This window comes from Parasteatoda tepidariorum, chromosome 4 (assembly GCF_043381705.1).
Source record: "Parasteatoda tepidariorum isolate YZ-2023 chromosome 4, CAS_Ptep_4.0, whole genome shotgun sequence".
In the NCBI taxonomy this organism is placed as follows: domain Eukaryota; kingdom Metazoa; phylum Arthropoda; class Arachnida; order Araneae; family Theridiidae; genus Parasteatoda; species Parasteatoda tepidariorum.
The window spans coordinates 95,720,283-95,748,215 of NC_092207.1; the positions used below are offsets into that span (position 1 = coordinate 95,720,283).

Here is a 27,933-nt window from a genome sequence, read left to right on the forward strand (position 1 = left end):
TATTGCACCATCGGATTTTTATTTATTCTGATCCTTAAAAAATTAAAGTGGCAAAATGTTTGAAAATTTGAATAAATCCTAAAATGCCCTCTTCAGATATTTTGCTTAAAAACTAATACAAGCCAAATAGTACTGATGCTGAGAGTGATTAGATAATTGATGAAAAATACAGTAATTATAATCATAAAAATTGATCTGTTTGAACTTTAATTAAAAGAAATTTTTTTCTGTACTTCTACAATTGTTAGATATTTTCTGGAAAAACAATTTTTAAAATTATTATGATTTATTAACCCTTTGAAGCAGAATTTTTATTAAAATTATTTTTTATTTTTTTTTAATTTGAATTAATTTAGGTCAAAATAAATAAAAATATTATATTTAGCAATTTTCTTATTTAGGACCATGAAATACAGCATGAAACATTGGTGCTCTTTTCTGACTGTAAATAAAATCTTTCGAACACGGCTCACATCCAAACAATAATTTTTAAAATTTGCACTTACTTGTAGTTATTTGTATCTAAATGAAACAGTTATTCATTATTCAAATTACTCTGATTTACAAAATAAAATATTGATAAATTTTTGAATATGAATGAAAAAAAATACTAATTATTTTTCTTGGATTTTATATTTGAGCGCAAATATAATTCCGGTAATCAAAAATATTTTTTAAATAACTATTAGACTGCTTTTTGTAACTAAAAAATACCGAATATATTTATATTTATAATTGGGTCTTCAGAAAAAATATATATAAAAGGGACACCAGTGTGCCATCTGCGTAAAAAGGTTAAGAATTTGAAACCATTTTTTTCCTTTGCATATTCTTTTCCTGATCACACTCTTCAACAAAATTAAAAATTTTGTTACTTTCTTAAAAAATGTAAATAGCTTTTTCATGCTTTTGTTTTCTGGAAAATGGGAATAAAACTACTATCGTCAAAATCGCGTTAGATGAGGATCTTTTGAAAAATGTTTTTGTCGTCCATTACTGCTCCCCCCCTCCCCTATTTCGCTTTGTTTGGAGGATTTCAAATAATGAATAAAGTTCTTTTATTTTACTGAAATAGATTGATTGAACTGTTCATTAGGAACAAAAGTGAAAAATTCTTGGCATTGTTTTGTCGGGGAATGCATTTAATTCTAAAGATTATGTTTTTTTTGTTCCTCATCTTTATTTGGAATTTTTCCGTTGAGTTATCATGATACTTCAACAAATTGAATTCTTCTTTTACGATCTGATAAAAAATTAATCACTCAATTACGTATAATCACTCGGTTAACTGTACGATTAGTTTAATATCCTCATTACTTACTTTGACTTTTCTCAATAGACACATTTTTTTTAATTATTATTTTTATTAATAAATGTTTTATAGTCTTTATTGTGAATTTTGTTTCATAGTCTTTATTGTGAAAAAATATTTTTTTCTTCGAGCTAATTAAACGTAATAGTTAAATAAACTAAATAAAGTAATTCATGATGATTATTAACTACATTACTGATTTTTTAAGATGTTAATATATCGACGAGGAAGAACCAGAGGCTATTATTGCATTGAAAAAAAATTCTTTGCCTAATAGTTTTTATTGTTAAAAATATTCCTTTCTTAAAAATAATTAAGTATAACAGTTAAATAAAGTAAATACTAATTAAATAAAATAATTCATTATGATTATTAACTGTAACACAGAGTTTTAAATTGCGTAAAAATCAAGAGACTAGGCATTACTGATTTGAAAAAATTCTTTTGAAATAAGAACATCAATGCAGCATTACAGTTAATTATTTTGGGAATATAATCTACTTAAATTTAATTATTTTTTTAATCCTGTAGAATTTTTAATAAAACTGCTTAAAGTAATTTTCTGATTTAGAAAAAAGAAAATGTTTGGATTAATAAAAAGACAAAATTTTGCCCGAAAGAAAATAAATCTTTTAATAGCTACAAATTTAAAATATAATTGTTTAAAATGATTTAACGTCACAGTTTCATATTTTACATTACTGCGTTCAACCTTCAATATTACCTTCTAGGTTTATTTATTATAAATAAAAAAAGAAATTAAAAAAAGAGTAAGACTTTCAAAAGCAAAGAATAATTTTTCCTATAATTTGTAATAGATATGATTATTTTTATTTTCCACCCGTATTTATTAAGTCTCTGATTCAAAATCGATTTTATATATGATTTCTTTTGAATATCACAATTTAGAAATTGTGTATTTGTAAACTTGTTTTGTAAATAAAATTATACCTATAAAATATTTTTCTATATAAATTCAATTTTATATTTTGCCTAATGTTTAGTATCTATCAATGTTTAATTTACAATACTGGGAGACTACCATCTGTAAATACTTCATTTTAATGAAAATAATTTTGGTAACAAAAGATATTTTTATTTTCTATGTGAAAAAGAAGATACGGTTCCTTTAAATCCTATCTGTATTGAAAATCACTTGGACATTTATTACATTATCTTGCCAGTGAGACTTCAGGTCAAGCCAAAAATTTGATTCAAAGGTCCTTTAAAATTTAAATTAAAAGAACATCATAGACATGTCCGTCATCAAGAATTATTAAATCATGTGTTATTAAAAACAAAAGTCTAAACAAGTGTCGTGATGGCTCAGGGGATAGAGCGTTCACTTTCCGATGAGGAAAATCGGGTTCGAATCCCAGCGATGGCTGGTCGATACGAATTCCGCATCCAGCTAGTATCAACCACAGTGCTGACGTGAAATATCCTCAGTGGTAGATGGATCATGGGTTAGAGTCCCCCTGCCATCAGGCTAACAGTGGGGGGAGGTTTTCTTCCTCATGTAACTCAAATACGGCTTAGTTTCATCACTAAGTCCTCCACGATGGCAAAATTTCCCCCAATACTTGATCCAGGAGTTTCCTTGTCTTCTGGATTGGGTTCAAAATTACAAGTCTACGGCAACGAACATTAGTAGTTCTAAACCCAATAATTGGGTCGGCTGTTCAACGACGGTTATAAAATGGAAAATAAAAATATTTAAACAAAAACTTGAATGATTGTTTTTTAAAAAAAAAATGTTTTAAGGGTGGGGTATTGGCCACCTTTATAATTTTAAAAAAAATGCATTGTTTAAACAAGCTCGCAAATCTAATATGAGCCTCATTTTTGAAAAGGTTTGAAATTTTATAAAATTCATGTTTCTAATTTTTATATTACTCATAATAATATGATCCGAAATAAAAATTGTTTGATTAATTTAAAAAAAAATGCTCATACCTTATTTTGACATCATCAATATATGCCATTAATGAAATGTTAAGCATTTTTTTTAAAATTAAAATATTGTATTTATTTTATTATTTTTTTTAAGAATATAAATTAAATTCTAAAACTGTTTTAAGTTTTCTTTTAATGAGACATTAAAATAAAGTAATAAAGATAAATATTGTATTCTTAAGACAGTTATCGTTATAAAATTTTAAACTAACTAAAAACTTTTAAAAACTAAAACTAAAGCAAAAAATGAAAATAAAATAAATAAAAAATAACATGCCTTTAACCCTCTAGTTTCGACTTTTCCAGAACTTTTAGATGCAAGCTTCTCTTCATCAAAAATTCCTTTCATCAATGTTTTCCCCATGATATTCAGTGGAAGAGAGGTGAATAGCAGGGAAATTTCCATACAGTTTTACTCAGGTGCTCAACGCTTAGAGGGTTATACTTTCAGCACTCATGTACTCATGTATGTGAGGAAAAACGAAATTAAATATAATTTCACGCACATTTATTGAGATAAATATTGATTTATATACATATGTTATCGGCAAAGTTTGAAATCTGGCATTCTATAGAATGCCTAAGCATTGTATATAATGCCTAAAACTAGTCGGCAATGTATGAAACGATTTATATATTTCACACATTTCCAAGGCATTATATAGAATGCCTAATGAGAAACCAGCAAAGTATAAAATACAGCTCCGATTCGCCAAAAAATGTCAAATTAAAATGTCATTCAAGCCAGCCATGTTGCAACAAGTAGGTTAATTTCTTATTTTTTTATATGAAAATTTTGTTTCCCTTTTATAAGGAATAAGGCATAAATTATGTTTTGTACAACTTTCATTTTTCTTTTCGCATTTTGAATAAATTATTTTTAATGGCGCTCTCATTATTTTTTCAGAATAGCATTTTTATTTTCCGGAAATGCACATCATCAGGACGTTTTTTTCATACTTTGCCTAAATAGCATTTGTCACTCTATAGAATACCTAGGTATTATATACTATGCCTAGGGAAAGTATGTAATACTTCTTATATTTCATACCTGACCTAAAAACATCCGGCATTATATACAATGCCTAGGCATTCTATAGAATGCCTAGGCGTTTCATACTTTGCCGGTTGCATATATAATAGCATATTCCTATAATAATAAAAAAAAGTTGATGACTTCAAATATTGTGTTACGTACCCCCTTTAATATATTCCAGAAACTATTACGGTTATGCGCATCCGCTTTATTTAATAACGCTATCAATAAGTATGTTATATTTTGCTAGGTTCTTTAAAATATATAAGAAAAGTAGAATTATTCAGAAAATGAAATTGAAGGACATTTTTTTGCAACAAAAACATTTTTAAATATTATCTAACTACATAAATTCTCATTAAATATAAATCAAAATTATGATTGTAATACCTTTTTTTTCATTTTCTTATATCTTTTATTTAGTTCTCATACATTTTAAGAGAGAAAAAAAGTAAATGTATATGAATTCATGAATTCAGAGTTTGTATATGTTTCATATTTTAGAACTTTACAGTAAAAAGTGTATCACCCTATTTCAACAAATCTAGTATAAAATACACTAACATCCAACTAGCGACCGAAGTGAGAAGCAATTCGAAAGATATCACAATTTTGAGGGGTTGGTGAGCGCAGGAAGTGTGGGAGACCACTAGTAAAATAATGCTTTGCTTAAGCATAATTATTCAGAGAGACCACTCCTAATTATTAAGTTAAAAATTTAATAGTTATCGAAAATTTACCTGTTTTGAATAGAAACCGAATACCAAATTCTTCTAAATATTGAATTAAAAAGTTACTAGATTAAATTATAAATGATAACAGTAGATATGTGAATATTTTAAAAAATTCTTTTGATGAAAGTAGCTTATTTGAGTGTTTAAATGAACTGAAATTATTAAGGGTAGCTTCAAGGTAGTTAGAAACCACGGGTAGTTTCAATTTTTAATTAATGAGTAATTACAAAATTTAAAAAAAGATGAAACTAAGCTGAAACGTTAAAACTCTCAAGGACTCAAGAATTATTTTTTTTCCCTAAAAGTCTTTGAAGAAATGACATGACACTTTAATTCATCTTCCGAGTGAGTTTTTAATCCTTTTTTTATTAGAAGAAAACACAAATTTATAAAATATTTTTTAAAAAAAAAGATGTCCAAATTGATTAATAAGATGAAAAGATAAAATTCGCAATGTCCTGAAAAATGTTAAAATTTTTGTAAAAATGATTTTTTGAAAATTTTTAAAATTAATTTTGATTAGGTTGATCTGAATATACATAATTTAAAAATCAAATCTTTGTCTTAAATAGAAAGCAAATAAGATCTGATTCAACACGTGTTAAATCAGATAATTGAGAACAAGGAATGTGTTTATTTAAAAATCTAGTTTTCATGCTTTTCATAGCTCGTTGAAATTATATAAGACAGCAAAAACAAAAATTGCTAGGATTATACAAGTTTTCCAGTAGCAAACAAATAAAGACTCTCAGATCTTTTTCCAGAAAACTGTTTCGTCAAAAATGGAGAAATTTTTTTTTTATTATACGTTTTTTCGCAGCGTATTTGTTTCTAAAGAAATGCATTACCTATACTGTAAAAAATGATACTCAAATATCACGAAACTTACTCCGTTTATGACGAAACTGTTTGCTGGCAAGTGCTCCGTGCAAAAAATTTGTTGATGTGATGAAATAACTATCGTCACTTCATTTTTTTGGGTCAAAATTGAAGAATTATTTTGTGGTTTTATTTTTTTCAAAATAAGCAAGTAAAATAAATTAATAAGCAAATAAAAACCCTGTAGTGCCTAATATATCAAAGTTTTCTAATGATCGCTCTATTGTGGGCACCATACAGCAGGATGGTGCCAGGGGGATCATAAATATACCAATGTCACCCCAAAAACAAAAGAACGACAGATAGAAAAGAGAGATATGCTCGAATGCCCGAAGCGGGATTCGAACCCGGGATCTTCCTATCCACCATGCAGTTCAGCTTATTTATTTTCGATCACTTATCACTTTGATTTTGATAATCTAGTTTTCATTCTAAATTTGTCATTCTACTTAACAATCTAACACAATACACTTCGATGAGATTTCCAGTTGAGGAAACATTTTCGTCATATATTTGAGAGTTCGCGTTTCCTCACTAAACACGTAATTTCGTGACGAAATAATTTTTAAAATTAGCGAAATACAGCTCAAGGATTGCTGAATCGTTAAAAATGAGAATATCATTTCTGAGAGTGTACAACATCGCCACAAAATCTAGAATATTCCCAGATTTGTCTATATACTGCGGGAACAATGATTGAAATTTCAATTTATACTATATCATTTGGGAAGTCATTAATTTTGAAAAAAGAAGAGGAGGGATGACACCAATGGGATTTAGTTATAATAAATTGCTAAAACATTGCTTAGAATTTCTTTATATTTATGATTTTTTTATATTCTTTGACTTGTCAATGAAGCATATAAAGTTACTGAGTCGATAGCTTGTGATCACTTTAATGGCATATTTTGGCATTTACTTACTTATTGATTTAGCTTCTTTCGTATTTGATCTTATAGAAAAGCTTAGTACGTGATAAATTTTAAGAAATGGTAAATTAAATGAGGTTTGCATTTGGTTATATCATTTTAACAACTATTTGAGCTTGTTATGTTTGTTATGGTTTTTTATGAACATAATGAACATTTTTCATGAATATTTTTTGTTTTGTTTAAAGAAGTTATGTTTTTTTAAGCATTTAGTCATCTGTTAAATACATAAAGGAGTTTATAGAGCAGGTAATCAACACAAAAAAATTAGAACAAAAAGAATTTATGATAAAAATGAATAAAATTATGTTGTTTTTAAACAATTTGATTGAAAGAAATAAGTTGTCACGAATATATAAAATAAGTTGTCCCAAATTTATAAATTTATTATCATAATTAATAAATTCATGTTTACTATTTTTTCCTTTCTTTTTTAACCTTCATGTCAAGTATAGAATTTTAAATTAGAAATTTCATGACAGAAAAACTGTTTCAGAAATGCAAGTAAAATGCAAAAATAAACATAACTTGGTTATTTAAACTGATTAATTTAACTTCTTTTACGAAAAGTTTAAAAAAACTAAGGTTTTTTAATCAGCAAAATATTTTGAATTCCAAAGCAAAAAGAATTCTAATTCTTTTTTAAATCTTTAGGAGATTAAATGAATCTATCGTCGATTTGGGAAAATAATATTTTCATTTTTTTATTAATGTTTAATCTCTTTTTTTCTATAATGACACTAAATATTTTTCTATTTTTTTCTTTTTCGTAAATACGCACTTTAGACATTGCGTGAGCAAAGCTTTTTACTTAGAAAATTAGTACCTTAGGTTCATATGTTTTCAAGAATAACTTAAAAGCAACAACTTCTACAAAAAAATGTTCTTCCTAAAACAAAATTTACTACTACACCCATTTTTCTTTCGATTTTAAAACTCGTTATTTCATAAAAAAAAAACAATTTTTTTAAGGAATCGATTTCTTATTTTTTTCTTCGAGAACAAATGTTTTCACCGAAAAATCCGATAACCATTTCAAATCTTTCCTATAATTTAAGTAAAAGTAATTTTTTGCTGCTTCCTAAAAATAGACTTATTGTTCTCTTTCTGCATTAAATCTGTTAAAAGGTTAAAAAGGAAAAAAAACTTTGTTCATATGTAGTTACTGCGCCCAGTTGATGAAAGAGTAGAAAATATGAAGCAAAACTATTTTTCTATGGCTGAATTTGAATTTGCGATGTTTATTTCATAATCTTTTTTTCCCCTCTATTCTCCCTCATATATTGACATTCGTCATTAGGGTGCCGGAAGGTCATGTGTTTACCACTCTTCAGAAGGCACCCTATTGGGTGTGCCAACGTTACCTCTACCGTAAGAGGGATAGATAGTGCAAAAAGGAAAAAAGAATGCTTCAAATTGAGTTTCAAACCTGGATCTCTCTGACACGAGGTCAGCTCACTAACCGATACAGGCCGATAGGCTTCTTTGGAAACTTATTATTTTGGTAAATTACATATTTGACATCGGCTGTCTAATTAAATTTAAACGTAAAAGTAAATAACACATGCATTTCTTTAAATTCTACTTTATAGATAATCTTGTAAATAATACGCAAATTTTTAAATAATATAAAAATATTACTGTTTTCCTTTGAGTACGCAAGAAAAAAGTTGTGTTGTTATTAATGCCACTTGCCTAATACCAGCAAGCCTGCTTGGTGAAACTAAGCGAATATAAGCAGAGGGTGCTATTCTTGTTTTTCAGTGGTGCCATCTATGGCTAAAAATACGACTTCAACAGTACACACGTCACAGCCCGTTTTAAATGGCGGTCTCATTCATACATCCATTCATTCCTCCATAAATCGTAATTTTAACCTGAAGCAGAGAACAATCAATCTCAAATTTAGTTTCCCCAGAGGTATTAATTTGTTATGGAAATTTGGAGGATTTCGTAAACCGTCAGATTTAACGTGCACCAATTACCATTTACTACAAGGAGACTCTCCTTGGCGTAAATCTCTTGGAGACGGGGATAAAACTCACAACGTCTTGGAGATGGGCCAAGCTCCCTACCAACCAGGCATCCATAAGAAAAAGTTTCACGTGTATTAAAAATATTTGTTTATTTCATCGATTTTTTAAAAAAAATGTGAATAATTCTTAAAGAAATTATCTGAAATATTACAAATGTAATAATTTTTACATTTTCATAAAAGTAAATTTTAAATTTTTTTAATGTTTATAAAAATGGATTTGCACAAGAAATTATTATTTTTAAATATCAGAAATAAAGTGAGAAAAATGGAGATAAATTCGATTGTACTTAGGTGAACTATATTCGAAACTAAACTCAGTGGCGCGACAGTCCATAGAGGGCCAAGGCCTACTGTGCCCATCTCAGTTTTCTTGACCTTTGGGTTCTGAGGTGCAAGAGCAGATGTTCCGGTTGAGTGGTCAGCCTAGTCATAGTCGAGTTTGAGTGGTCATAAGGAGAACCATATATACATTTAAAATGTATCCTTGCTTTTCTAAAACTAGTGTCAATTAAAACATACTATAATTTTTAGATACTGAATTTCAAAGCCTGCTCTTGAATATTCTTTTTTGCTCAACAGCTGAAGTAGCCTTCATGGGGGAGACAATTCAATTTCAGTGACATTTATTGGACAACATTTAGTGCACTTCACATTTACGACACTACAAATTTTTTGTAAACTATAAATGTTTATGTATCTTTCAGTACCGAATTCTTAAATATAGAAAAATTTTGATTGTTGATTTCATTTAATATTTATTTAAATTTTTGAATTGGTAAAATTGGTGAACTTACAGGCTATTACAGGATCTGTAAACTGTTGTTAATCTGTGAGGACAAATAGGTGAGAATACCTGGTTTGAACTATATTTCGTTTAATTTTACTACTGGAAAAGTATAAGGGAGAAATGAATCTAGGTTATATAAAAAAATAAGAGTTATCCATGGTTAGACTGACTTTAAGGAAATACTTGACCAATTGTAGTAAAATCTTGGAAAAGCAAAAAAAAAAAAAGAAGTTCAGAATAAAGGTTAAAACGTGATGAAATATCAAAATATAATTTTAGTATGTGTGTCAAAATAGTTAAACCAGTTCTAAGTAAGATAACAAAGATTTAAATTCAATGCTTGTTTGAGTTAAATTTTTCAGTTTCGTAACGTTTATATCTTTTTTTATTTAATTTAAACGTATTATTTTTTTTGCAGTTAATTCATTTAACATTTATTTTGATGCACTGGTTTCACTAGTGAAAACTTAAAATTACTTTTCATTTCAAACTTTCTCATGTTGCCTAAAAATAAGTTTTTTTTATGCATAAATTTTTAAATGTAATATAATATAATATAATATAATATAATATAATATAATATAATATAATGAGTACTATTTCATTAAAAAACATCTTGGTGAATTTTAAGTGCTAACAATAGCAGAAATTTTATTTCAAACAACTGTTTCTTCCAGGTTTTTAACAACTGAAAACAAAAAAAAAGGACTGTCTTAAATTCTCTTAAATTTTCGAGGAATGTTTAAGACTATCGAATTTCCTTTTATTCTTGAGTCTGATTTTCTAGTCCATTCAAGATATTTTAGAAGCTTCAAAGGAATGAGTTCGCCTGAAAGTTGAATAATGAACTCGGAATGTTCTCCATGTTTTATTTCTGTCTGGAGACAATTACTGCAAAAGAGGACTTTAATGGATCTATCGACTGAATTTCTTCTTTCTTTGTGATGAAAAACTATCTTTTGACAGTTTTCCAGACACAGGATTTGGATCGAAGATCGATAAGTTTTTACTCCTTACTCGTGGAATTTGGAATTTATAGAAATAAAGACATTCACTCAGTTAAAGTAAAAAAGAAATGGAGCTTAAATTATCTGCTAAAAAATAGCATAATTGGAAAAAGATGTTTTGAGTATTTTAAAGCAATTTTTAATGTTTAAAATAAAGTTGACTTTTTATTAATGGTTCATTTCCTTTTAAGTTACTTCATGAAAAAAAAATCGAGATTTGAAATTTTAAAAATAAAGAGTTTTAATACAGTTCTTTTACGTGTTCTTGTTATAGTATGCCTCACGTTTACACACGTATGTTCTTCGAAATTTCAGTAGGAAGCTAAGAGAGTTGTGCAGAAACTGCAATGCTCATAGCATACTTCGTGGAAACAACGCTGCGCATTGCATACTTTGAAGTAACTGTGCTGAGCATATCATATTTGCGGTAAAAGTAGGAAATGTTACTGCAACGTCCATAGGCTTTATCTGTTTAGTAAAAGAAAAATAACGTATTGTATTATTAAAACTTAATTAACTAATCACGGATGTAAAAAAGCTATACTTGGTTGCCTGAAAGATGTTTTAATGCGACAAAATGTTGTTTCTAGCTCATTTTGATGTAAAAAAAATCATTAACAAAATTATTAAGATCTACAGGATTGGTTCAAGAACTGCCTTAGGCGAAAATATAAATGCATTTTTTCTTTTATAGTTTATATTTTAATATATTCTTACGATTATATTTTTTGATCATTTTTTGATCATACGATTATATTTTTTGATCATTTTTGATCATTTCTACAAATAAGAATCTCTTTTTAACAACTTATTTATTCCAAAAAACATGGTTTCTTTCAGCATACATAAAACAACATAGCTACTGTATGATTCCAGTACACTGAAAAAAAAATTCAAGATTAAATTACGGTAAAATGTACCGACATTCAGGGTACCGCTACATTCTACCATCAAATGCTTCCGGACAAAAAATCAGCTATACCGTGATTTTTACAGGAATATTTTTTGTAAAATCACTGTACCACCGTAATTATGTAAATATTAATGTAAAAATTACTGCAAAAAGTTTCACTGTTAATATGGATTTTATGGGAAATGGACTTTACGGATACTGCACTAAGGGTGTCAGTATTTTTAACTGTAATTTGACCCGGAATTTTTTTACAGTGAAACACAAAAAACGTGCTTATTACATATGCCAATTAATGATATAAAGGTGTCATATACACGTCAGCTACCATTTCTGATATTTTTTAATATTATTTTACTTTTTGACAAAAAGGTCAGATTTAAAAGAAAGCAATTTTCTAGACACTGATTTGAAATTTTATTTGAATTGATAAAGCATAGAGAAATATCAAATATGAAAAGAAAAGGAAAATCAGAAACTGTTTAAAAAACAATTGAATAATTAGGAATTATACTTATGTTTCTCTCATTGGCTCTTGGAGACCAGTCTGATTAACAATAAGAATAAATGATCATAGAAAATTCATTTGAGAACGAGTACATTTTTTACCGAGAAGACCTATTAAACGGAAAGAATATCACATAATGTGATATTTTTGTCACAAGTTTGAGAACTTTTCTAACTTGTACTAATGAATCGAAAATATGTACTTAAAATGAAATTTTTTTCCTTCTCATTTCAAAAAGTTAGCACTCCAAGTAAATTTTAAAAAGGTTTAATTACACAATTTATTTTATGTGTTAAAAATAATTTTCATTCCAAATTTTGGAGAATATCATTTCAGTGCGTAAAAGATATAGATGAAAGCATTTTGAGGACAAAGAGAGTTTTGGGATAAAATCAGAAAAATCTCCCTCAAAACGTGCCAGTATATGTTGATGAATCACCTGTTTCATACAAGATAAAAATCTTGCTATCTGGGTCCTTACATGAATTGCTGGCGATCGTCCAGAAGAAAATAAAACTATCTGGGGTAAAAGCTGTTGCCAAAGACTTGTTGTTCATGTTAAATTTCTTATTGGTTTTTAACTGTTAGACGTAAATATAGAAATAACACATTTTGGTTTATAAGGAAAATAAGTGTTTCAAAAGTTATTGAAAGTTTAGTTATTTGTTAGTTTGAATACTTACGGATGTTTTGTTGTTATGTTATCCCTTATTTTTATTTTTATTTTTCTAGAAAACTACTTCCTTAAAGAGTTAATATTTGGCAAAATTCTGACTAAAAATTATTATTTTTTGCAAATTTTTTAAAACGTTTCTATTCACTAATAAGTATTGCTTATTGCATGCTTTATTTTAAATTTTCAAAATGTTTAAAACTTGTTATCCAAAAACCTTATTTCTCTTTAGAGTCAAATTTTTTTTAGCTTATTATAATTTTCATGCTTGCAACTTTACATTTACTTAATATAAAATGAGCTTTTCAAACAATGCAAATAAATTTGATATTTTAATAAGGACCTCCGATATACATTTTTCCAAATGATAATAAATAATTAATTTTCCATGTTGATTTTTATTAAGATTCAATATCGGTAAATATCGGTAAATTAATTATATCAAACTCATTTTTAAGTGCATAATTTAAAGTGCATAATCAATTAAAATTATAAGTGATGAAAGTAATTCTGCAGTCATAAAGTACTTTATAATATTGAATCAAAGAAAAGTCTTGAAACTTTTGAGTCATATCGTATCTATTTTCAAACATATTTAAACTTATTTAAACGTATTTCAACTACACATCAATTGAATTATAAAATGATTTGAATAATATATCTGAAATAAAAATTAAAGTATTGTATGGCAAACGTTTTGAACTCATACGAACAAAATTGTTTCGCTTATAAAATGCAACTGTATAAAGAATGATTTCCCAACAGGCTTAGAGTTTATTTTATTGGGAGAAGAAAAAAAATGGCATAAAACCAATTCATATTTTAATCATCGAGCATATTATATTCATAATCTTACTTCGAACAATTCGCAAAAATATATTAAAAACAAATTAATTGAATTCAAAGCATTCAGTGATGAATAGCAAATTCCACGCTTGAGTACACGAGAATGATCAAAACGAAATTCAATTGGAACGAAACTTTCTTATTATTAAAACTTAAACGTCATATTAGATTTGATTCGTTCTGAAACTTTTTGAGAAGAAAAAAATTAATTTAGAAACTTAGAAGAAAGAGTTTTTTTTTATTTCCCTAAATTCCTTTCAAAATAATTCCTATTCAGATGGAAAAAGAATATTCCGAGAAGGAAAAATATTCAGATTTGTTTTGGAAAAAGAATCAATGTTTTCCTCTCAATACCATCTTCCAGCCTCCTCACACCCTTCATCTACGTCAGACTAGTGGGTAACTACTCAACCAACCAGAAAGAAGATCTGAGAGATTATGCAAATTTAAATCTCAATAGAATGAAGGAAAATAGTACATGTTAGTGGAGTTTTCCTTGCGTACAACTGTTATTTCAGTCTCTCTTGATATCATGAAGTGGAGCATTTTTACATCGATCGATGCTGATTTTCTTCAGATTCCAGTTGTAGATTTTCTTCATGACGAAAAAAAAAAAGGGATCTTGAAATGCTCTCGCGAAATGATGCAACTGTTGTTTCTTTTGTTCTATGCTTGTTTGAAAAAAATAAATGCCTTGAACAATATACATGTAATTCAGATTTTTAAAATAAGAGGGTTCTTTTCTCAGTTTTCTACGTATTTGTTGGTATTGTATGGAAGGTTTCATAATTACACAAATTAATAAAAATATCTTTCTTCATACCTTTATAAAAATTTAAGATGCTTTTAAAGTCTATTTGAGGATGTTTTGAGGTATTAAGGTTAATGTGAAGTTGATTTGAAGTTGACTTGATGAACAATCTTAAAAAATCAGCCTCTTAAAGCTTATAATATAGGTTTATGAAGTTATTTTATTCACACTTGATATTGTCTTAAGCAATCAGCTTAGAAAAGTTGTTTTTGAGGTGCACAGGTTACATTTTCGCATTTTAAGCAAGTAAATATTTTTGTGATGTGAATAATTTAACCCGTTTTCATAAGTATTGCTATCTATGAGGTTGATTTTATAATTTGTAAATGAGGTTGAAATTGAGATTTTCGAAGGAGGTTATTTTTGGTGATAATTATAACCCTATTTTCTATCTTAGGTATATTCTTTTACACCTGCCAATCTCAAAAACAGATAGTTTTTTTTGTAAGGAATTGCCTTTCATCTTGTATAACTCTGTGAATTAATATGTTAAAACTTCATTTAAAAATATTCTTCTGTTTCCTTTTAAACTATTGACAGTTTTCTTTTATATAAGAAAAATAATTTTAAGTAATGAATTTTAGTTGTATATGATTACAATTAACAAATGTCTATTCTTAATGATGCCAAACAATGATTAATTATTACTGATCAATATTTTGATGTCACGAAAGGGGACATTTTTACATCCATCTATAATAATATTTTTATAGAAAAATATCATCATTGATCAGTGAGAAGAGATCGAAAAGAAAAGATCTAATTATGTCCTTGTAAAGGATTAAATTGTTATTTGTTGTGCAAAATAATTGAAAAAATTTGCCCCGAAAAATACGTAAGCACTTCAGATTCCCAAAATAAGAAGTTTCATTTTTCAGTTGAATACACATTTTTTATCATTGCAAGTTTCATAAATGCACAAATAATAATAACTAAGTAAATAAAAACACATAAAATTATGCATTCATTCTGTTATTTATTATGTTAATGATTATTATTATATTCTGTTAAGTATTATGTTTTGGTTTAGTTTAAAAATGTTTTTATCTTTTCTTCTCAACTATTTAAAGTTATCTTTTATTTATAAAATATATGTATGTTTACTTAAGTAGTTTTAGTTGACTGCGATTGCTTTTAATTGAAGTCTCTTCGTAATGTTGTAAAAGGATGTTTGTTTTTAACAAATCAGTGTATTGATATAATGAATTAAAAAGTTTTAATGATAGATGTTGGCTTTTGTGACATTAATTGTTTTAGGTTTACTTGATAGGGAAGAAAAACGGCATTGAATTATTTTCTGAGAAATTCAATCACTTCAAAATTGTTATGAAAACAGAATAAGTTATTTTCAGTTGAATATAAACCGAGACATTTATTTCAAAAGAAAATATTTTTCCTAGTTAAATAGGAGGAATTATCGACATATTCCGAGTGCTCAAACAAAGGCAAAACACGAATAATGAAAACTTATATAACCCGATTGGAAATTAGAAAAGGTAAATGTGGAAGAGAAAAATTAATGACAAAGCAAAAAAAAAAAAAAAAAAAAAAAAAAAAAAAAAAAAAAAAAAAAAAAAAGAAAAGAAGAAAAGAAGAAAGCGCTGTAGCTGACTGAACACCAACTGAGATAATTTATTAGATTGATTACATTGCATCCATGTTGCACGTAATGATTCTTGCTCATACAGATTTAAAATTGAAATTTTTCAGATACACCCATTTTAATATTTGCCATACTGTAATTTAATCTTTCTCTTACCCTTGTTGTTTATATGAATATTTTTTTGTATTTTAAATTTTTATACACTAACGCATATGGTTAATTAATATATATATATATATAATTANGTATATATATATATATATATTAATGTATGCACGCAATTTCATATTTACACAATTGGTATTGGTAATTGATAATGAATAATGAAAGTTAAATGTAACATTGGTATCTTCCTAATATCAAACTTTTACCAGCATTGAATAGTTTGGCATTTTAAGAATATCAGTCAATTTTTAATTACACCAAGCATATTTTTACACATCAATCTTTTATCATTTTTATTCTATTACGCGAATTTTAATGTAAATCAATTTGAAATTTTATAAGGTGGATATTTTTCTTGAAACACAGTAGTTTATAACAAATTGCATTGAGCGCACGAGTGCACTGGGAAATTTTTTTTAAAGATTTTTAATTAGGCATATTGACTTTAATAAACTACTTCCAATTTAATTTTAATGATTTTTAAATTTATTTTTGAAAGAAATTTTAAACCAAGCAAAATTATGTGCTAAATATTAAATATGTTATTAAAAAATGTAATTTTTTTAATAATATAAAAAAAATCAATTAAATAATTTTAATAATTTAAAAGTAGTACAAATGTTAATAGTAATGCTTAATAGTAATATTAGATAAAAGGTTATTCATGAATTGTTTAAAAGACAGCCATATATATTCTATGCTACCTTGTTTTAGGTTGTATTTAGGATTTGTTGTACTTTGAAAGTGTTGAAGAAAAAAACTTTATATCGCACAAAACACTAATTAGTAATCATTTCAAAATTTCAAGTTGCTTAGTCAGACAAGAAGGGACTAGTATGTTTGAAGGAATGAAATATTGAAAATACCTTCAGTAATTAATAGCTAAAATTTACGTTCAAAAATAGTCTTCTGAGCATTTAGCTACAAACATTTTTAAAGTTTTGATTAATTTTCGCAAAACACGCGAAAGATGCAAACTCTGTATATAAGGGAATCGTGGAAGTATGACGGATGTTTAAAGTTGAATATACTCGTTGCATAAACATTCAATGATTAATAATTTTACAAAGTTTGAGGGTACTTAAAAATGTGTTTCTTGCAAGACTTGTTAACTAAAATTAAATGAATGATACCTTAAATATGCGAAGTTAGTTGTTAGAATAACTATTATTCTTTTAAAATAAAATAGTTTTTATTACGTAGTTAAAAGAAGAAGGAAAATTTATTTTATTTGCTTTTCTTAGAAGGTGAAACAATTCCAAGGGAGCAAAGAACCATCAATTTTATATTTTACCTTTCAATTTTATTGAGCATTCGTAAAATTTACCTAAAACTGAAGTGTCAAATTATAATAAAAAATGGTGATCCGAAAGCGTGAAATTTACGTAAGCAAATTCGCTTCGCCTACGAATATTTAACCAACCACTTTTTACTGCGTAGGAATATGTACATTATTTTTTCATAATATTTGCATCAACAATGCATCAAAATTTACGTCAGTTGAAGTGGCGAATTATAGCAAAGAATGCTTATCCGAAAAGGGAAAGTCTACGTAAAATTTTACGTAAGAATATTTTACCAACCACTTTTTACTAGGTAAAAATGGGTGCGTAATTTTTACATATTATTTACGTCAACAGCATGTCAAAATGTACTTAAGTTGAAACATCAAAATACAGAAAAAAGTGGTTATCCAAAAAAAAAAGAAAAAAAAAAAAAGATGGAAATAAAATTTGAGTAAATAAATTCGAACAGAAATTTAAATGGTAAATTTGCTTCGTCAATAATACGCAAAATATACAGTATCATTTTCACTAAATCTAAATAGTAAATATTCTTCAGTCAATGTTTCGTAAATTATACGAAAGCAATCTTACCGAAAAGTAGTTTGTAATATCAATTCTGTTAATATTACGTAAAATATACGACAGCTTTTAACCAAAGATCTCAATAGCAATATCGCTCCGTCAATACTGCGCAAAATTTACGTATAAAGCGTATTGACTTAACCAATGTCCCAAAAATTTACGTTTAATTTACGTATCATGCTACATGGGATGAAAATTGTTTGTATTATTGTTCATCGATTCATTTCTATTCAAAGATATTAAGTTTTTCATCGGTAAAAATAAGCAATTAGACCATCATAATTTAAAAAAAATTGAAATTGGCATCATTTTCTTATAAATTTAGAATAATTTTAAACCATATGAAATGTCATGAAATATAGCGTATACATTTCTTCGATAAAACGAATAAGCAATTAGACGAGTATAATAGGAAAATGACAACTAACTAAATATCATAGTGTTTCCTTAAATTTGGAATCATTTTGAACTTTTTCATTAAATTTACTACAAAGTAAATTTTAAAAATTTTGATACACATTGAGACACAATATCGTGAAAATTTGCTTCTACTTTATACCGATTGAACTGTATTACGGTACTAGATATTACACTTATAAGATATCATAATTAAACTTGATAAGAAACAGTATTCATTTTAATACCTCAATAAGGTTGCGAAAAGAAAATACATTGGTTTGAAGTGCTATATTAAAGTACAACTCTGAATCAGCGAGAATATTGTTAACAATAAGTTTATAAGAGTTTAGTCAAAATGTATTACTTTATGAGAAAGTCAATTAGAAGTGAATATTTTAGTGAGGAGAAACAATTTTGAAAATATCTGTTAAAAAATATAAATTGAAACTTACCCATGAATGACACGTTTAGAATGTAATCTAGATACAGTTTACTTCCATCTAAAGTTCTCATTTCATTACAATAAAATTCACCCTTTGGCTCACACAAGTCTCGCCAAACACTATCAAACGCGTGAGCAAAAGCATACACAGCATCCACCACAAACTGAACTTTCGACTCCTGCATGAAGCCAACGCTCTCTTCCAATCTTAAATTGGGAGAGCAGACTACCACACTTGAGTTCGAATCTGGTTTTACATTTTTGGGAAGTGTGCACGCAAAAACGCTTTCCCAATACTCCTCAAACCACGGATTTCTTTGATTAGTCATTGGAGTCAAATTTTTCATATAGTCATTAAATTCTGAAATTTCAGTCGATTTTAGTTCTACAGTAATGGCACCTTCTGCAGCAGGTTCTAATCCTTCTACTAGTTTTTCTTGTTTGCCCCAACCATCACTAGCGACCCAAGTGAAATAATGTTTTTGGGCCCTCATTGCAGCTCGCAACATACCAGCGGCATCTTCGGCTCTGGCGAAAAGTACTACACCCCTTGCACTCATTTTTTGCAAAAGATTTTGATAAATGGAATCAAAGACTTCTTCTGTAGCTGAGTGAGGAACTTTTTCATTTAAAGCTATGCAAATGTTACGACTTCTGGCTTCTTTTTGGAACGCTGTCATGCCTGAATCACCATACTGTCCCTCTGATGAAACTAATGACACATATGACCAGTTGAATCTTTGTACAAGGTCTACTAGAGCTATGGCTTGGAAGGTATCTGGAGGTACTGTACGTGCAAAAAAGTCGTACCTAAATAAAAGAAGAAGAACGATGCGATTTTATTTTAATTTAAATGAATTAAATTCTCAATTGCATACATTTTTTTTATCAAAATAGATTACTGTTCTCTATGTTATTGTTTTGTATGTTAAAGGAATCAAGCACAATTTAAGAGTTTGGTTTAATGAATAAGACGTTTTTAAAGTGTGTGTCACGTGATGCCTCTTAGAGAATTGAATACTCATCAATACTCTTGAATACACATCACTTAAATGAATATTTATTCCTAGCAATCTTTCTCACTGACATAATTTTCAAATAACGTTTAGTAGTTGCAAAAAAAGAATATATTTATATTAAATTGAGGCTATCTTTAAAATTTAATTTAGCATGAATTTATTTTTTAATATAAGTTATAATCAGTACTTGTGTTAGGAGGAGTGAAATCGAATCTCATTACATGCATGAGCAAAATATCATATTTACTGTTAAATTATCTATTAGAATGTTAAACTATGGCATATAATTCGAAATTATATTTAAATTCTGCTAATTAAAATTTAAATATTTATAAATTTCGAAATTCAAAGCTTTAATGCAGTTATTAGTGCAGACTCATGGAAATGCGATCATTTACAGTTTTCCAAAAAACGCAAACTATTTTCTCTATGATCATGCAAAAATTTATCAAGTGGTAATTCTGCCATGCAGATCTGTTATAATTGGTGACAACATATTGTTTCAAAAATTTAAGATAGTAATTGATTTTTTGTAAAAATATATTACCTCGTTTTATCACTAAGCGAAGTACCAGTGGAAGCAGGAGATATTTGTGGTATCTTAAATAACCTTAGCAGATTAGCCACCTGCAGAGACACTTCACTGTAAGATCCTCCCACAACACCAGTAATGGGCTTGGTCGAGAATTTAATGGTGGGCGCTGACCCGTCCTCACACTCGTATGTTGTGACATCCACAGTGTTTATGGAGGCCCGGATGAACTCCAGAGATTGATTCAAGGCATAACTATCACTGGAACACGTATCCAGAATGATGGCCCCAAGTTTGATGTCTTTCAGGATCGTGGGATCCCTGTTAATCTTCTCCAAGGCAAACAGCATAGCTTCCAGGCGCTGAACACCCCTGTCCTTGAAGATGGCTCCACATTTGGTCTTGACACCTTTTTGGTGGACGGGAAAAAGGCCCCCCAGCATTACGTCTCCTTCTAGGATCGCCTTCTTGCCATGTATGATTCCGAGGCACAATAGAATGAGGCTGGCAATTCCGATGAGGTGGCCAGTTGGGATCTTTCTGTTGGAACCGCCACCTCTGAACGAGGTTGTGGGTGTCGTCATCGCTGGGTGAGGTGGAGGAGTGGGTCTTGGCTAAATCGAAGGAGGGATATCCTTCTGGATTTGGAAACTTTATTGAGGTTTGAAGGTGGCATGGGGTTGAATTCAGATTGGTAACTCTGGTGACTTCAAACTAGAAAAATGAAGAAGACAACGGGTTGAAATTGCAACATACATGTAAAAGACAACATAGTTTAAGAGATATTATTTTAAAGCTGTTGACTTTTGATATTAAATTATAAGAAAATACTGTATTTATAATCTTTATAATCACTGTATTTTAAAATTGATCACTAATACGGTGAAATAATTCTTCAAGTTTCACTCAGATTACAAACTGTTGCAGAATAGCTTACAAAAACGAACACAAGTCTTAAAATCCTTATTTTATTCAACAACAAAGGTTCATATATGAAAATTAGGAAGTAATTTTGAAAACGCTTTATTTTCTGAAATGTTTACACGAACTTAAAAGTCTTAGTTTAGTGCAAAACAAAATATATCGAGTCACATTTTGGATATCAAATCTTTCTTCTTGTTTTTTTTTAAATGCTAATTTTTAACCCTTTGCGGGCATATGCTTACTTTTAGTACCCAGTACTTTTTAACTGTTCCAGTCATGTCTAATATCAGTCACTTCAGCAAAGAATAGAATTTCATTAAACAATTCTGCTTAATGAGGTTGATAAGCTTTGCAGACATGTAAAGTTTAAAATAATATTTAACTAATTTCGATCAGTATGACAAACAATACATCAATGTTATACAATCACAAATTTACGATCTGAACAATTACTTAAGATTAAAATAATTTTTTTTTTTTAAACTTTATAATTTTACTTTTGAGGAAAACGAGGCACTTACATTCATTTTTCGATTACAAATTATTCTTGTTTTAAACAAAATGTAATAAAAAAAACAATATTTTTTTTTGAACAAATGATTCTTGAGTTCTAATGACTATATTTTAAAAGCTGAGCGTAATTTTTCAAAATATGAATGAGCAATCTTCTAATGCTTTGACAATAACGAACAACAGCATTTGGCAGCAATCTTTTAGTGAATTGAAAAAGTACTTACTAGATACAGGAAATTAAAAAAAGAAAGATGATACAGGATACAGGAAATTCAACGGCTACTCAGATTACTCGCAAAAAAATCTTCATAATGAAACACTTATTTGAATATCTACTTTTTATAAATAAAAATTAATTTTACTATAAAATAACTAATAAACTGGATTTTATTAATATAATAAGGCAGCCTTGTTATTAGTTAAAATAAAATGTTGGAACTAAGAGAGCACACGGAAGTAAAATAATTTTGATAGGAAATGGAACTACACAAGATGGTTTATAAGAAAATTCAAAAAGGAAGTCGAGTAAATACATGAAATGCGCTAAAATATTATTTTAAGGCACTTTCAAATGAGGAAATTTTTATATCTGCGTTTTCTTTTATTCAGAATATGTTATAAATTGTAGCAATATTTCTTTTTAAAACACTTTTGTTAACTTATTGAATCATTTAAAATTACTATGCATAAAATTAATTACTAATTGAATTTTATTTCACTGAAAAATAGCACTTAGTTTCAAAACAAAAATGACTTTTGAGTAAATAATTATTTTATCAGTATCCATTTAGAGCTCAATTTTCAGAAAAAAATTGCCTCCTTATATTTTCAACATGAAATATGCTCGAATTAATTTAAAAATTACATACTAAATATTAGTACTAAAGAATTTCAACTCAAATGTTAGAATATGCGGAAAATCATCATATTTTTTTTCAAAGAGCTGGAAAATCGCATCTCTAGTGGTAGAAGCCTTAACTTCTCTTGAGACAATAATTTTATCTTTTTCTTTTATTTAATATCATTAAATTTTTGAATCTCGTTATAATCGTTTGTTTATTTGTTTTATTCATGGAGAAGAGTCTAGTTTCCACTATAATACTAGATGCAGCATGAAATGTTGCAACATGTAAAAGTATGCATTTTTTTTTTAAAGAGTGTCAAAATTGATACAATTTCTGGTCAAATGTGTTTATCACTTCACTGCTTTTAGGAGCCAATTGACTATTGATTGTACAATAAATTCATAGTCTTCTCCTTTAATTTTTAGTTGAATTTTTGAAATCTTAGATAATTTTTTGGTAAATATTTTTTTAATTCCATAAAGTATGTACTTGGATAAAATTCTCATCAAATGATGTCGAACGTTAATGAAGAAAAATTATGTACAAATTTTAGCACTAAATTGCGATTTGATTTAAATATTTTAAATTTCTTTCTATGTTTCTTGTTTATAAATTTATTTTTAAGCCTAATATAATGCTTGACGTGTATTATTAATAGTTTTAAATTGTTGGAAGTATAAATTTAGACAGGCTATGGTTTTTAAAGTTATTTAAAAAAATTTTATTGTAAATTTTTCTATTCTCGGTTCGCTGTAATTTACAATATAACAGAATTAAAATAAGAAACATATAGGATTAATTAAAAACACTAAATTGTAGAACGTTTGTTCTCTAATTACACCATTAAGCATCACCTGAAATGCTTCGTGTTACGTCTTATAATACAAAAAGTAAGAGTCTCATAAAATAATTTTTTAAAAAGTAATTAATTTATTTAAAAGTATTATTTTTTTTTCTCTGAAAGTGTTATCGTGCTATTATCAACTGAAATAAGGTAGATCAAAATTTTTATAGGCAGCAAGTTTTTCTACAGTGATACTAATATGTGAAAAGATTCAAATTTAAATTTATAGGATGTTCCCATGTCAGTACTTCAACGTATCAACTGCAAATTCCTGCCGGACCTTGAAATTGGGTTCAATTAAAATAAATTATAAAACAGCCTATTTTTTAAAAAAAAATTTAAAACTTTTTTTTCTTATAACCGTTCTTGAACAGCAGACCCAACTTTTGGGTTTACGACTATTAATGTTTAACTACGTAGCCTTTGCAATTTTGAACCCAATCCAGAACACAAGAGAACTCCTGGACCAAGTATTGGGAGAAATTTGCCTTTGTGGAGAACTTTTTGGTGGAACTAATCCGCATTATACCCACTGAGGATATTTTACGTCCGCACTGTGGTCGGTGCAAGCCGGGTGCGGAATTCATATCGAGCAACCATCGTTGGGATTCAAATGCGGTTCACCTCATTGGAAGGCGAACGCTCCATCCCCCGAATCACCTCGGCTCATATTGTGGCTTTTCCAAAGTAGATAATATATTATATTTCGGTTTTGTCTCCTTCTGTGATGCTGTTCTTAGTTTCCAGCATGCATTTGTCCAGTTTTCGCTAGATGTTTGTTATCTTTTTCGTGACCAGATTTAAAACTAATTTCTTCTCATTTTCCATAATTTTTCCAAATTCAATAGCTAACTTCATCATTTTTCAAAAAAAAAAAAAAAAAAAAAAAAAAAAAAAAAAAAAAAAAAAAAANCAACTTAAAAAAAAAAAAAGAGAAAAAAAAAAGCTGTTAATTAATAATTTACTATCTGTCGGTGGCAAAATCTTAAAGTAAAAACATTATTTTTCAAAATTCTTTACAAAAAAAATTACTGAATTACAGTTTTCTCACAGGAAGTTGAGTTGAACAAAAGCTAGAAGCAATTTTACTGCGATAAACGTGTACAATATTTCGTAATTTATGAAAGCAGTTAACCAATTTTGATGTAAAAAGATAAAGAGAAAAGATAATGAAAGGAAAATACATTAGGGTACTTCGAGGTTGTGGGAACCCGCGTTTACACAAAAGCAAAACCTCCTCTGGTTTTCTTACAGAAAATTTAAATATCATGTTTGATTACACTCTAACATATTTAATTAAATATTCGCTAAATCTACAAAAAAGCCATTTTGAGTAAATTAAACTATAAAATGCTTTAACGTTCTATTTAATTAAAATATTTCATTAGATATAACATTTAAAGTTCCTTGTGATAATTTCTATTGTTATTAATTAATTTAAATAAAAATGGCACATTACAAAAACATAGTTTCGTAATTTTTGCCAACTCTTTCATATCAGCTTGGTTTAAAAAGAAAAATGAAAGATTATAAATTGAGATATTTAATGTAATCATTAAACGATTTAAAAATGAATAAAGGGCATAAAAAAAGTTAGATTCTAAACTATGTGTGTAAAAAAAAAAAGGAAAAATGAAGACGTGGATTTCTTTTTTTCCCACATCATAATGACGTACAGAACGGAAACTGCACCGTATCATATCCAAGAAATGAAACTTGGTCGTAAGGGAAATAAGGAAGCAGTTATTTCAAAGATGTGTGCAAGGGCGTTTAGATATACCATCATTTGATAACTCCCACTTGATTACGCCCCGTTTCGCATATTGCTGGGAACATAACCATGGAATGTGTTTCGCTAGATCAATAAACTGTATTTCAAATTCTCAGTTCAACTGAGGGGGATAATTTGCTTTGTATCGAAATAAATGATCTATCGCCATTTTTCTTTTCAGGATAAAAAGTAAATTGGTAAAGCGTTGTAAAATGAGATAAATTAAGAAAAAAAAATGATTGTTCTTAAAATGGAAATTTCATAGGGATTTTCTTTTCATTAATAATATGAAGAAGGGAGTCTTTATTTGAATTATTTTGCATCTATGCATATTGGTCATTTATTATTTTAATTATTTTGTCATATTGTCCAACCAATTTTCTTGTCACATTGTTTAAGTTTTAATTTTCATTTATTATTTTTTGATTAAGTACTGTAGCTGTTATAAAAATCAATTTAAAAAGAGGCAAAAAAGTATAACATTTTAATACAAGGTTTATCAAGCAAAGAGTATACTTATTATTTTATAACCGTCGTTGAGCAGGAGACCTAATTTTGAGTTAACGACTCAAAATTAGGTCTCCTGTTCCGATTTTGATGGAACTAATCAGCAATTACGTTACAAGGAGAGGAAAACCTTCCATTGTTAGCCTGTCTGCTAGGGGACTCTCACTCATGATCGGTCTACTACTGATGATGTTTTGCTCCAGAATTGTGGTCGGTGTGAGCTGTGTGAGGGATTCGTGTGAATCAACCCTCACGGAGATTCGAACTCGGGTTACCACATTGAGTGGTGAGTGCTCTATATTATTTTACTGATCAGATCAAATCGCGTTAAAAAGTACCGACACTCAATGAGCCAGTATTATTTACCTTAAAATGGTACAAAACGAAACCGTAATTTTTGCAGCAATATTTTAAATATTACTGTAAAAATTACAGGTTAAGATTTTACGGTAAAAGTGCATTTTACTACAAAATGTATTTTGCGGATGTCGCACTGAGGGGGCAAGCACTTTTAATTGTAATTTGATCCGTTATTTTTGACAGTGCCTATGCATTTTCGTTACGTACTTCTCGATTTAATTTGTTCTTTAAAGTTAGTTTGCGCACAACTTACTGATACAGAATAAGAAAATAATATATTTTAGTAAAAAACATGGGTAATATAATTAATTTTTATTTTGTGTGTAAGATTTTGTAATTAGGTTTTATTTTGTCGTATAAAAATTACTATTTTAGAGAAAATTACTCTCAAAGGAAAACTATCAAGCTTTCAAGCTGGTTTGCTTATTTACATTTTTGCGATTATATCAGGAAGAATGATTAATCTTTTGTCAACAATTGAATTCCCCTTATCTGTAAAATTTATTAAGATTTTGTAGTTTTTGCCAAAATACATTCATTCGTATATTCTTAATACAATTTCCATATTTTTAAAAATTAACCTTTTGTGTTATAACACAAAAGAATATTGAACTCACCTGTATAATAATTTAATAAATTGTAAAGGGAAATGGACTGCCGACCATATGTGCTAACTGTACTCAGTATTATTATGCTACTATTTATTTTACACTCAATACAATTTGCACAAATATGCAAATTTTAGAATAGTGATCGTTATTGGTTACAATTAAAATACATTAATAATATGAGTTTAAATAAATGTGCACTGTGAAAAAATTACGGTAAACAGTACTGGCACCAGGAATGAGAAAATGCTTTTTCCACAAAATCCATTTTTGGCAGTAAAATTTAATACCGTAAATTTTTCAATAACATTTATTTAATTAGAGTGATTTAGGAATTTTTCAGAAAATATTACTGTTAAAATCATGGAAAAAATATACTTATTTAATTATAGTGATTTAGGGATTTTTCAGAAAATATTACAGTAAAAATTATGGTCAGATATTTTTTTCCGAGAAATTTAATGTCGAAAATTAATTTAACGGTAGGACTACAGTTCATCACTAATTATAAAACCATGTTTTATTATTAAATTTACCAAAATCATTACCAAACCACTTCGATAAAAATTACCAATCTTTTTTATGTTTCCTTAGAAACACAGCAATTTTTGCCATATTCTGATAGTTATGATTATTTTTCTAAGTGTAGGAACAAAAGCGTTATCAAATTTTGATCAATCCTTATTTAAGTTAATAATAGAAATTGGCGATTAAAATAATATATTTGATGTTGTATTTGAAAGGCCAAAGATGAATGAATTCTAACCTTGAAGAATAAATTAACCAAAGAAGAATGAATTCTAACCTTGCTCAGTAAAAAGACTAATTTTTCATGAATTTTTCGCTCTTCTAATTCCTTTTAACGTATGTAAGAGTTTGAAGAGAGTTTTTCTTCCAGTTGCATTAATTGATTTTTCAGAAACATTGATTTTCTATTCCTATTTTCTATTCTGGAAATGTTTTAATTCATTTTTTAAGGATTTTAAGAGAATGCAGCAAGGTCAATTTAAAAACATAAAACAAAGCTGATTATTACTTAACACACTATATAATATTTATCACACGCTCAGTTTATCGAAATTAAAGAAAGTATATCACATTTACATA

At 28.0% G+C, this 27,933-nt stretch overlaps 1 protein-coding gene across 2 annotated transcripts in view; it reads right to left on the minus strand.

Moving 5' to 3' along the window:
* The window catches only part of LOC107455042 (metabotropic Glutamate Receptor), a 154,105-nt gene that overhangs the window by 71,065 nt on the left and 55,107 nt on the right, over positions 1-27,933 (minus strand). For both annotated transcript variants that reach the window (XM_016072440.3, XM_016072442.3), the window contains exons 2-3: positions 20,470-21,168; positions 18,914-19,713 (exon numbers count right to left, since the gene is read on the minus strand). In XM_016072440.3, the coding sequence (XP_015927926.1) occupies positions 18,914-19,713; positions 20,470-21,038 (1,369 nt within the window). In that variant the 5' untranslated portion in view covers positions 21,039-21,168. The remainder of the gene's footprint in view (positions 1-18,913; positions 19,714-20,469; positions 21,169-27,933) is intronic.